Source organism: Pagrus pagrus (genome assembly GCF_965226575.1).
Source record: "Pagrus pagrus genome assembly, chromosome: 21".
NCBI classification, from domain to species: Eukaryota; Metazoa; Chordata; class Actinopteri; order Spariformes; family Sparidae; genus Pagrus; species Pagrus pagrus.
In genome coordinates this window covers 8014096-8026426 of record NC_140208.1, presented here as the reverse complement: position 1 = coordinate 8026426, position 12331 = coordinate 8014096, and the positions used below count along the sequence as shown (strand labels likewise).

Genomic DNA, 12331 nt, shown 5'->3' with positions numbered 1-12331 from the left:
ATAAGGTAGGAGAGCTTTCTTATAGAGTTTGCACTGGAAATATCATGAAAACAAGTCTTGGAGGGAAGTGGACAAGGATTAGGAAAAGTTAATTATTTGTCATCTTTCATTATATTTACACAAAAACATTCCCAAGGCATAAACATTTTATAAAAAGAAATATTATCCAACTACATGATCCTGATATGTTACAGTTGTTCATTTGGTTTTATTGATAGGAAAATGCCACATACATTAAATAATTACGCCATTGCAGTCACATCAGCTCTCTTAAAAACAGAAACGCTAAATCACAAAGTCAGCTTGCTGCATTTTCAAGGTGAACCACTTGACTTTTATTGTGAAGTCCAAGCGGAAGTCAGTGTCACTCCATGTTTACGGAAGACAGGTCACTGGAGCCCCCCCATGGCCTCGACCTGCTCCGTGCCTCGGTTACTACATTAACATTTTGCAGTACTTTATTAGGATTTCGTCTTTTGTCTTTGTCTCGTGTTGTAGATAGGCTCATTATCCATAATGTGGGACCATGAAATCAGAGCCATGGCGTCCACTCACGCCATCATCGCCGCCTCGGTGTTCATGGCGACCGTCCTACCTGCGGTGCTGGTGCCGGGCTTCTCGGTGTACGGCACTCACCTGCTGTGGCTGTACGCGGTGTCCGCAGCGGTCACCGCGGTCAGTGTCGCCGTCTTCTGGCTGCTCGGCATCACACCGCCCACCAAGAAGCACACGCTGGGCTACAAGGTGCTGACCTCCATTCATTGAGACTGTTGATGTTAGCATGAGAGGGCTAACTGTGGCTAATAACTGTTGATTGTTGACAAATACTCCAAATACTACTACTACTACTAAATATTAAAGGGGCGTTAAGAAGTATTAGCGCCAAAAGCTGCTGTAATATGAAAGTTCAAACTACTGACTGCAGTAAAATGTCCCATGTGATTGATATATTATCATATATGGCAGAATTAGACTGTCAATAATGATGCATCAGTGTTTAAGTAGCATTTTAATGTTGTAGCTTGGTACCAGGGGTCGACCGATATGGCTTTTTCAGGGCCGATACTGATACAGATAATTAGAAATCAAGGAGCCCAGTGGCTGCAGATATGGTCTAAAAAATATGTTTGGTTTGTTTGCAATTTCAAATATGATATATAAGTAAGCGTCCAGTTACTTTCATCCCAACAAGACTATTTCACCAGGAAATTAACTTTTTAAACACAAGAAATGTCAGACAATTTAACTTTTCTTTCGTATACTTCACATGTACCTTAACTGTCTTCGCCTGTGTCTTTCTGCAGCTGTCCAGGTTGGTTCGCTCCTGTCTGTACTTCTTCCTGTCGTGCCTCTTCTTCCACACTGTGGTGGTTCTCTACGGAGCTCCGCTGATTGAGTGAGTAGCCGGATTTGCTCATGTCCTTTCCCTGTATGCATGTATAATATATAGACGTACAACAAAGTAAAAAAGGACACACAGGACAGTGAATGAAGATTTTACTTGCACAAAAAGTTTGTGTCACTGAAACTGTACCCTGAGCCTTTAATTCCTCGTGTGTTTCAGATCCGCTTTGGAGACGTTCTCCCTGGCTGTGCTGCTGACCTCTCTGACCACACTGAGGTGTCTCTGTGTCCTCGGCCCCAACGTCCAGGCCTGGATACGAGTGTTCAGTCGGCATGGGTGAGCCTAACTTCTGCTTTTCTTTTTCACCTGCTTCCTGTCCTTATGTCACATGTTTCACATGCTTTTGTCGTGTCTCTAAATTGAATACACTAACTGCTCTTGATTAAATCTGTCCCCGGCTCCAGAGCCATGTCTGTGTGGGACACCTGTCTGCAGATCACAGTGGCCTGCACAGTGGTGGGAGCCTGGGTGGGAGCCTTTCCTATACCTCTGGACTGGGACAGGCCGTGGCAGGTCAGCACACTCTGATAATCCTCTCACACACTGTTGGAGAGACATTTTTGCCTCCCCGACTGCGAGCTTGTACAGTAAATCACTGGAATTTCCTCAGCTAAAAAGAAGCCAGTTGTTTCCATTCCTCTTTAAACAGTATTGACCACAACCTCCGTGAGTATGGATTTATAATTCAACACAGTAAACTTTAAATCTTTCTCTTTATTTAATGAATTCAATATTGTAGAATGGAAATAGGAAAAGATTAAAATTATAATTGCAAAGGCCGTTCTCTGCAAGATGACTGGAGGAAAATGCAAATTAGAGTTAGACGGTGGTAATTGGAGCATAACTCTTAACGACACGGCTGCTGTACTTTTTGCTGTAGAAGATCCTCTTTATATTATCTGAACATTACAAGTGGAGACATGCGAGTGTGTGGGGGGGGTGAAAAAAAGTGTTAACATGTCGATTAGTCTAGCTCCTCTTGATCTATCAGTGCACAGTCGGGTGCTATCTGACTGACTTGTCTTGCTTCCTGCAGGTTTGGCCTGTTTCCTGCAGTCTGGGCGCTATGATTGGTTACCTGACCGGGCTTGTTGCTGCTCCTGCGTGGATCCACTATCATCGCAAACAGCTCACATACAAGTGCAAGTGATGGACAGACACATATGTGTGCGTGTGAATGTAGCCGTGAGGCTATTTCTTGTATTCCTTTAACTTCGTACTGATTATTTATTGGGAAGATTTGCTCAGTTTGTTGCCTGTAGGGAAGATGATTTTTTAAAAACGATTACTTTTTGAGCAGCATTATTTTGTACGCACGGAGGCTTGATATGTTCGAGAAGATTTTTGACATGAATAAACATTACTTCTTTAACAGTCTGCACTTTTTTTGGAATTATTTTAGACCTAATAACCTCCCCCAAGGTTATGTTTTTCACCTGTGTCCCTTTGTTGGTCGTTTGGTTGGTTTGTGACCAGGATTACACAAAAACTACCAAATGAATTTCCACGAAACTTGGATGGAGGATGTGTCTCAGCCCAGAATAGACCCCATTAACTTTTGGTGTGGATCCAGATAAATATCTGGATCAAGCAGATTTAAATGTTTTATTTGACATTGGATTAGGCTTGATTTATTTAAAGGGGACTGTTAGGCAGGATTGGCTCTGCTGAGTGCCGTTCTAATTCACTAGTAGTTTGACACCTAAAAACTCAACTGAAACTACTAGTGAATTAGTTATGAGCAAGACCTTGCTTTAAAAAAGGAACATATTCAAAGTTAGAAAGACTTTAGAGTTATGTGGACATACCAAACACCTGCAGTTATGTGTATTAGAATAGAAGTTATATAAGAATAGACCATTTTTATTGAGTGTTATTTAGGACAAATACCACCCTATAAGGCCAACACTGGCTAAAGCATATTAAAGGATAAGTTCATCCAAAAATGGAGATTCATTTATTGTCTACTCACCCCCATGCGGATGGAAAGTCGGGTAAAGTTCCGTAAGTCCACAGAACATTTATGGAGAACATAATTACTGAATTTAAATTTTTGGGTGCACTTATCCTTTAAGCTTGTGATTCATATACAACAGCCTTCTGACTTAGTATAAATATGCAGTATTTAGGAGGTCACTGGGGAAAAACTGTAGTTAATGGCCTAGATAAACAGCCAATATGCTGCTAATATGTATGCTAATAAGCCACAAGTTAATGCATTCCTTAATATAAACCTCTATTTTTTGTTTTTAAAGGATTAAATCTAAAACAGCTCAAACCTGAAGGTGGTGCTGTTGGATTTCCTCTGTGTGAGTGTGAGTGAGTGTGTGTGTGTGAGTCTGTGTTTAAATGAAGAGAAGAAATCGAGCCTCACTCTCATTTGCAAAGTAATAAGTATTATGGTTCATTTATTGAAAGATTCATGAGGGAAAGTTAGAAAGTTAAAGACAAAGTGTAAACTTACTGCGGAGTGAACTTTCATTGTGACACGCATACTCACTCACACACTCACACTCACACACACACACCCCCACGGACACACACACACGGACGCCGTTCTGCACCTGAAGCCGGCTCCTGATGAATACTGTTCTTTTTTAAAGAACCATTAATCTTATTCCAGCTCTGTTTCAACCCCCCTCCCTCTGCCGCTCTCATTCTCATTCCACCTTTTCACGTCCTCGGGCAACCATATTGATTCACTTTCATTTTAGGGACATTAATTTTCCTCCTTTTCGTGCCGCCCACATCCCCTTGTTCTCCCTCGCAGCCGGTAACTACGATGAAACTTACATTTTCTTGCATCGCAGTGTCAAATTGCAGAGTAAATGAGGGATGCTGCTCGCAGACGGGACTAGTCTGGACACTCGTAATACAACTTGAGTAATAATGCAAAGACAGGCAGATTATATCAGTCATCTTTGCAGTGTGGGGTTGGTGGAGAGTTTCAGCTGAGAGCCAAGGGGCAGAGCTGTCCATTCACCCTATGTTTCATGTCTTATATAAGGTTGTTGCCGGGGAGAAGCTGAGAAAAATAGCCTGAAGGAAAAAGAGAAAAACACATTTTTTTAAAAAGCATACAGGGAGAGAGGGAATTTCAAAGCCTTTAAAGTAGCCTGTGTGCACTTATAGCATCAATCAGCACGCCTTTTTCATGCCTCGATCTCTCCCTCCATCTCTTTGATGAAATTCATTCTGACCTCACGCTGTTACCTCCATTACCCTTGTTCTCTTTGCTTTTTTCCTTCTTTTCAACCTCAGCTCTGATACGTCATTACCTGTGGAGAGCAGTGGAAGTGTAGAGTAGGGCCCTCTGAGAGTAAAGGGTGTGATCAGTCTGATCTCACCCTCCCAGTTAAGTAGTGTGAATGTACAGAGATGACTCATACATGTCTCCACATCAGGGCACATCTGGTGACAAGTCTTTTTCCGGCTTCTCGAGGTTTGTTTTATGCGTAATCGATGTGCTTCTTGGATTCGTGGATGGAGTCGTTTTGTTCATGCGCTTGTGGTCGTTTCATCTGAGAGAGACGAGCAGAAGGCCGTTCGCTCACGCGCTCACAAAAGCCGCTGCTTCACAAATTGCTCTCCTCATCCAATCTCGGAGAACTTTATTTATTCATTATTTGTTCCCAGGCGGTGCTATTGTCGCAGGGCATTGTGAGGAGAGGTAATTTGTCACTCCCCAACCCCTCCTCTCCCCTCCAGTCCTTCCTGCCAGGCGTTTGTTTTGTTTGCTGTTAGGTTTCTGCATTGTTCCTCTGAGGAGAGAGAAACAGACAGAGTTGTATAGTGGGAATTAAGATGCATCCTCTGCCCTCACCCAAAATTAAACCGCGCTTAATCAGTATCTTTTGTGTGGCACTGCATTAAATGGCTGTGCAATGCGACAAAACGTATTAACACCCAGCTCTATACATCTTTTTTACCCTCCTTTAGATCATCTTGGTTTTATTTGCCCGTAGATTAGATGTAAGGTTCAGCTTCACAGCTCTCACATTGTTTCCGGCTGCAGCAGCCATGCTATTTTCAGCAAGCAGATTCTCATTGACCCCCTGCACGCTTTCCAGCCCAGCACCGACAAAGCTAGCTAGTGAAGAGTTGTCGTGAAAGACGGTAACAAGCCACATTTTTCTCAGGAGTTGCAGGAGAGTAACTCACAGCTCACAGCAGTGTGAGTTTGATTCATCTGTCGGCCAGAAATACGACACCGAATAGATGCTAATGTTGTCTGCGCTGCAAAACACACATAACTTAATTTTGTCCACACACCAAGACATTTTATACTTTGTAGATTTTATGAGAGCACAAGTACAAGGTAGTAAAACTAGCCTACATACTAACCAGTAGCCACATTGATTTAAAAGTGCTGCACAGTGTGATAAAAAAAAAAAAAAAGAAGGAAAAACCTAGTTACTTCAGCTGCTGGTTACCGTTCTTAGTTTCCATCATATTCCACCTTAATCCTGTCAGACGCAGGCAGCAAAGACATTCACAGGTTGACCTCAACTTTCACCTGCATTTGTGCAGCTTGATTGAAATGGAACAAAGCACATCTTCACAGACAGACCTTATTAAAACTGTGTCAACAGTGTCCGTCCTGCAGTGGTTTCGAAAACTATAGCCAAACAAAATGTGGGACATCGTCTCAATATGTGGGACATGAGACAAGGGATGCAAATGTGCAGTCTCACAGAAAGTGGGACACCTGGTCACCCTATTTTCATTTCTTTTATGACTTGTAATCCCTCGGATGGCATTATAAGCCCGTTGGTCCATGAATTTTGCCCGAAATTAAACATATCAGGGCATCGTTCATGGCAAGAAGATCCTGAGTTTGATACTCGGCTGGGTGGAGCCTGCTGTACTTTGGCTTCCTCTCACATAAAAAAAAAGTTTTGCAGGTTGTGGTTAATCAGTCACTCTAAATTGCTTGTTTGTTTGTTTGTGTGTGTTTTAAATGTCAGCCCTGGGACTGACTGGCAACCCAAAATGTACCCCGCCATTCGCCCAATGTTAGCTGCAAACAGCTCCAGCTCCCCAGCGACCGTGCAAAGGTTAAGCGGATTTATGGATCATGAAAAAAACTATGTGATGGTTTGTTGGGAAATTTGGTACATACATGGATCACTGAGCAATCTTCTGGGTTTTTAATTAGTTCCTATTTTGGTTTGGTCAAAGCACATCTGTGCCTGAGAGTTTTAACATGTGTCTTCCTGTTTTGAAATCTAATATGACATCAACAACTTAGGGAAAAAAAGCATTTTTCCAAACTCACAACTTCTAAAAAATGTCCCATCCCAACCCCGACCGAACACAGGAACAAGAGAAGTGGCTTTCAAGAGAAAAATAAATAATACAAAACGAGAAAACAAAAACCTAGCTCCCACGTATAAATCAAGTCATCCATTTCTTACACATTTATTTAACTTCATTTCAACTTTTAGTTAAGATTCTCGAAGAAATCCCTTTTCAGTTTTCAATGATGTTGATATTACACCATAGAAAAATACAAATATATATTTAATTCAACAAAGTAAATCAGGTAAAATAGTTACCATGGGAAATAAAACCATACAGATCAACAAACATAATCACTCAAAGCAGTTACGGTGGCGTACCCAAGTTAATGAGAACACTTCCACAGTGTCGAGCCGTGATAAAGTTTTCAGTTTTATGCCTCTTTAAAAGAAACTGCATGAGACTGCTGCAGTGAAGCAGTCGTTCCAAGATCAGTCCTGGCTCGAGGCCGAAGAAGAAGAAGTCACTGCGGAGTCACTGGAGCGAGTTAAAAGTGGACCGGGCTTCCAATACAGCATAGACGTGATGTCTGAGAGCAGTTTTCCAATCAGCTTTATAGATATACAGATGCCCTGCTTATTGCGCTTCTCAGTCGCAGAGGACCAACCAATCGTATCATAAAGGACACAGTGGTGAGTGTTGAAGCTATCTCCAGAGATAAACCTCAGTGGTGGTAAACACAATCTAAGTGTGGAGGCAGCAGCGTGTCAGTAAATCACATATGCATAGTGCAGAACTGACTGGAAAGTTGATTCAACAATCCTCTTTCTGCAAATCAAAAGAAAGCTCATTTTTCATTCTTTTGCCAAAGTTATGCCTGGCTTGAGAAAATATTTTGTCCTAACACATGTTTTTTATGGCGTCCTTTTATAGACAACAACTTTTTCCCGACTCTATCAGCAAATATTGATGAGGAGGCGCTGCGGCCCCTGAGAATAATTCTCTTTCTAATCATTGCTGCCTGGGTCCAATCATTAAACAGATAGACTGAAGAAATATAAAGTCGTGGGCAGAATACAAATGGCAGAACTAAGACATTCAGTATATAATAGTCAATCTTCCCCCAGAGCTGGTGGATTGTTGGGCCTGTCCACCGTGAAATGTTCCCTGATCTTCCCTGCACAATTTACCATATTCTGCTTTGAATGCACAATATGTCGTCTCTGCAGTGAGGGCATAACCACTGTAGCTGCACAGAGCCGGCTAGAGAGAGTCGGGTGCAGAGCCAGGCCTTCTGGAGGAATAAACACCTGCAGCCACAGCAGATTCTGTTCCGATCCAGATCCGTTTATTGACATGAGCAGACCCGTTATGCCCACTGTTGCCGAACAATTGTTGCCGAAGTGTATCACTGTCATTTTCTACTCACAATAAAAAATCTCAAAGGTACTAATGCAACTTTTTCCACTTATATGCTAGTAGACAACTTAGACAAAGGTTTTGATTTATAAAAAATAGTTTCTAAGTGCTTCCTATTACATGACATCATCTGCTTCCTGCTCCTTCCGGTTGAAGACATGGCGGATGCAAATCCTCCTGGAAAGAGGTAATTTACATACATTTCTTATGATTTTCCCCCCAAACATATGTATAATTATTTAATCATTCAAGTCTCTAGAGTAACCTTCCCCTAAAAAATTGTACCTGGGATAAATATCTTTTTGTTCATGGGCTTATTTCTGTGAGTGGCAACAAAAGTTGCCAGTGGGCACATAGCTTGTCCCTAACTAAAGGAAAACACTGTGCACGATTGCTCATAATTTACTTATTTCAAATTGTAGAATGATGTTGATATGATATGATAATATCCATTGGTATCCATGTACAGTTATACATTTTTTAAAATTTATTATGACTATATTATTATTATTATTTCTATATTATTATTAGGTGACATTTGACCTAGTGACAAGCTGTGTGAATAGTCATAAAAATGCTATTTTCTCCAAAACAAAGTACAAAATGGAAAAAATAAATGCATAACATGATTCAGAGGGACTCAACTGATAAAATGATATGCCTTACAACTCCGAAAAAAATCTGGGCATAAACAGGTGGATTAACTTCGCTCCTGTTTATCAATCTGACTGCAGCAGCAATCGGCAGAGGTGACCTCCATTGTCGGGTGTTAATGTTCTGTAATGTTGACTGCTGACTGGAGCTGGAGGGGAAAGTACTACCAATAGTAATACCAGTAATTCTAACTAATAGTTATTGAATAGTTATGACATAAAAATTAAACACTAGGAGTTGCTCGTAGTGCAAGGCGTTAACATCTAACCCCCCTTACACATCTGGTGCTGCTGAGGAGAATGTCAGTATCTGTAAAGACGGATGACATTTCCAATTTTCCTCCACCAAGTCACACCCATCCTCCTCCATTGTAACAACCCTCTTCTCACACTCTCATCCTCCCCCTCCTCACACCCGTCTAGCTTCCTGTGTATGTTTCTCCTTTTGCCCCCAGTTTCCTGTGTTCGCATCCCCCCCCCCATGTGCGTACTTCATTAACAGTTGGAGTGCAGCCTTATTGAGTGATAAACATGTTATTGCAGAGCTCTCGTGTCTCCTCTGTCAGGTCTAAGAGCGTCTACAAAAGGGTCTATTGTTACAGAGGGACGCTCAAGTGGGCTGTCGTGACACAGCAGGGATGAGGGAGATGGAAGGGTGGAATCAAGGGGATGCTGAAGTATTCCTCGATGCAAAGCAGATACGAGGTTTACAAGCAAAACAAGTGGGAGGATGGTGACTGAAAAACTGGGAAACGTAGTCGTAAAGGGAAGGAATGAGCCGGGATTCCTCGTTGAAACTAATGAACAGCACGAAAACAGCCCGTTGTACACCTTAAATTCAAGGGTTATTTGTTCCTGAGGACTCGAGAGATTTACTTACACTTACTGCGTAGCTCAAGGGATGGCACGTCGGCCTTTGACTCAGACTGTTGCATGGATTGCCATGAAATTTTGTGACATTCATAATCCCCAGAGGATGAATCCCGACCGACTCCGCCAATCCTTTAACTCTTCATCCATTACCTAACTTTTCCACAGATTGACATCGGTGGTTTTGAGTGAAATGTCTCCACGACTATCGGATGAATTGCAACGAGATGACGGAAGTGTAAATTCTAACTGTAAACAAGTAGAAATTCACAATATCTGCAACCAGTAGCGCCCATGCATCCTCAGTTTAATGTACCTTTTTGTTATAGGCCGAGGTTGAGGTTGGGGTTGTTGAGGTGCATCGAACTTTCCGAGTTGGAAATCTGACTTCAGGGGCGTTCCACACCTTTTTGCAATAGGCTGCTCCCATCGCCACCCTTTGTCTTTTTTGATAGGTCACACCAATTGCTGTGCCCCCTTTTAGCAAATTGGCACGAACGCAAACACACTTTCTCACACACACTTCACCTCCACGCCAAATTTCAGCCTCCTAGGGAGAAAAGCGTGGCCGCCAAAAGGTGCAGAGTTTATGTGGACCGACTGATGAAGAATGCACTTTTTCCATTGTCAGAAAATACAGATTTTTAACAGGAGCATTCAAGGTTTTTTTATTCACAGAGGAAAACTTTCCTCTTATTCGATTGTGAAATATCAGATTCCTTTACTTTAGCTTCCAAAAATATGTAAATGAAACCATCTCGGGAGGGAACAGCAGTGCCTGCGATTCGTCTACATATAAAAGCTGTGAGGTTCAACTGGTCAACAGAGTCTTATAGTCTTTTCTATTGCCAGATAGACGGTAGCTAGACCCCCAAGCCCTTGAGGCATGTTTCCATGGTAACAATTACATATTTACGATTGACAAACTAGGAGGAAATATTGGCTCGACTGTGGTTTGTGAATGTTGTGGAATAAGCAATGAATAGGTCAAGGTAAAGGTCTATATGTAAATATCTTATTCTTCTGCCGTTAATTGAACCATTACTCAACGCGGCACAGCTCGTGTTTCCAGTGTGGACGCAATGGAGCCTCACGCTTTGTGTACTGAGCTGTAAGTGCATTTATTTGCCTTGATTACATGGGAGATTAGTGTCGTTCCAGACAATCACATGGGTACATATGTTATGCCATAATCACACTTTACATCAATTATTCAGAAACCAGCATGCACTCCATCTTCCCTCTCGTGTCTTATTTTGAGGGTTTTTTGCCTTCAGTCTGGTCCTCAGGAGTGAAACATTTGAACAGATTGATTGAGGTCAGGGGCCTGACCTACATACTCTCAACTGTCTGGCCATGAAAAAAAAAACCTCATTGATTGCCTTGTGCGTGCGTGTGTGTAGGATTGCAGTCCTGCTGCGCCGGCCTCAAATTGGGAACGGCACTGAATTTAAAGTGAAACTGAGTATGAGGTTTAAAGGCAGCAAAGAGTTGATGAAACAACATCACACCGACACAATGACTTCACTGTACGTGTGCGTACCATGTTACATGGTCGTGCTGTGTGCAACTTGATTACGGCACCAATCAGTTAAATCAGTGGAGGCCACCTGTTGCGAGTGTTCATGTGACCCTGACCCCTCACCGCACGATCAATACCAGCACACGGAAGCCGCAAGGGCAAGTTTTAAACAAACCACACACTGCAACCAATCGACCAAGGTCTTCTTAAAGATGATGGTGATTAAAGCATTGGGCATGTCCAGTGCAACAGCCTATTGTGGTATAACTGGTGATCATGGCAGCACCAGAAGTAAATGGGGGTCTATTCTGTGCCGAGACCCACCCTCCATCCAGGTTTCGTGGAAAACCGTTCAGTATTTTTTGCGTAATCCTGCAGACAAACCAACAAATGGACACGGGTGAAAACATATAATCCTCGGCGGAGATAACGGCGGAAAAAACACATCAAGGCAAGAGACACTACGATCATCATCTGTGCTCAGCAGCTTGATGTGGGACTGCCAGCATATCGGTCTGAAACAACCTCCCTTCCCTTCTGAACTCGGCGTGAAGCATCTGACATCACACCAGGGCCCACACATATAAATACTGTATGAGACAGTACTTAAGCCAAGTGAGCAGCAGCTATGTTCCAGACCGGGTGTCTCCATCATGCTTGCTCTCTCTTTCTCTCTTGCACACACATGCTTATCACTGTGCTACTTCAAGCCGGTCGATGGCCGTAGGCATCAAGAAATCTTTACATCCCCGCTTCTATTTTAGCATTTGTAGCAGCAGGGAGAGACGCCGCAGCTCTCCAGCCTATACATAATTTCATACATGATGTCCATGCATCTGTGGGTTGATTGGCAATAATGACACCTCTACTACAGGAAGTGCTATTTCAGGGACTGAAGCCGCATTTCCAAGGCAGCAATGTTCCCAAAGGAGAAGGAACATTTGGAGGAACTCAACACAACAGGGACCCGGGTCTAAATTAAGGTCCAGGAAGATTACTGCATACGCCAGAAACTCCCTGCATGTGGGGTCGTTCTATCCATAAGAACAGGAACTTTGGGGTTTGGGCTTGCAGCGCTCAACGTTTTTTTTTTTTTACAGTGGCCCTAATCCTCTTTCCATACATCTATATATTGTTGCACGCAGAAATCACATCTAATAATAGTCTCTTTTTCACATGACAGTGGACTTATTTGCCTTATCTTGATGGAAACACAGACAA

General features: G+C 42.5%; 1 protein-coding gene across 1 annotated transcript; it reads left to right on the top strand.

Moving 5' to 3' along the window:
- Window positions 1-369: 369 nt before the first annotated feature.
- On the top strand, window positions 370-2782 carry pigf (phosphatidylinositol glycan anchor biosynthesis, class F). Its single transcript, XM_084341415.1, has 5 exons — window positions 370-744; window positions 1305-1396; window positions 1565-1681; window positions 1810-1918; window positions 2442-2782. The coding sequence occupies exons 1-5, from the start codon at window positions 517-519 to the stop codon at window positions 2553-2555; spliced, it is 660 nt and encodes a 219-aa protein (XP_084197541.1). The 5' UTR covers window positions 370-516; the 3' UTR covers window positions 2556-2782.
- Window positions 2783-12331: the final 9549 nt, after the last annotated feature.

What these genes read in the sequence shown, in the direction of transcription:
- pigf (XM_084341415.1), top strand. Translation starts at nt 517, where the DNA reads ATGTGGGACCATGAAATCAGAGCCATGGCGTCCACTCACGCCATCATC. An exon ending in CGAGTGTTCAGTCGGCATGG is followed by an intron (nt 1,682 to 1,809) that starts GTGAGCCTAACT and finishes CCCCGGCTCCAG; the next exon opens with AGCCATGTCTGTGTGGGACA. An exon ending in ACTGGGACAGGCCGTGGCAG is followed by an intron (nt 1,919 to 2,441) that starts GTCAGCACACTC and finishes TGCTTCCTGCAG; the next exon opens with GTTTGGCCTGTTTCCTGCAG.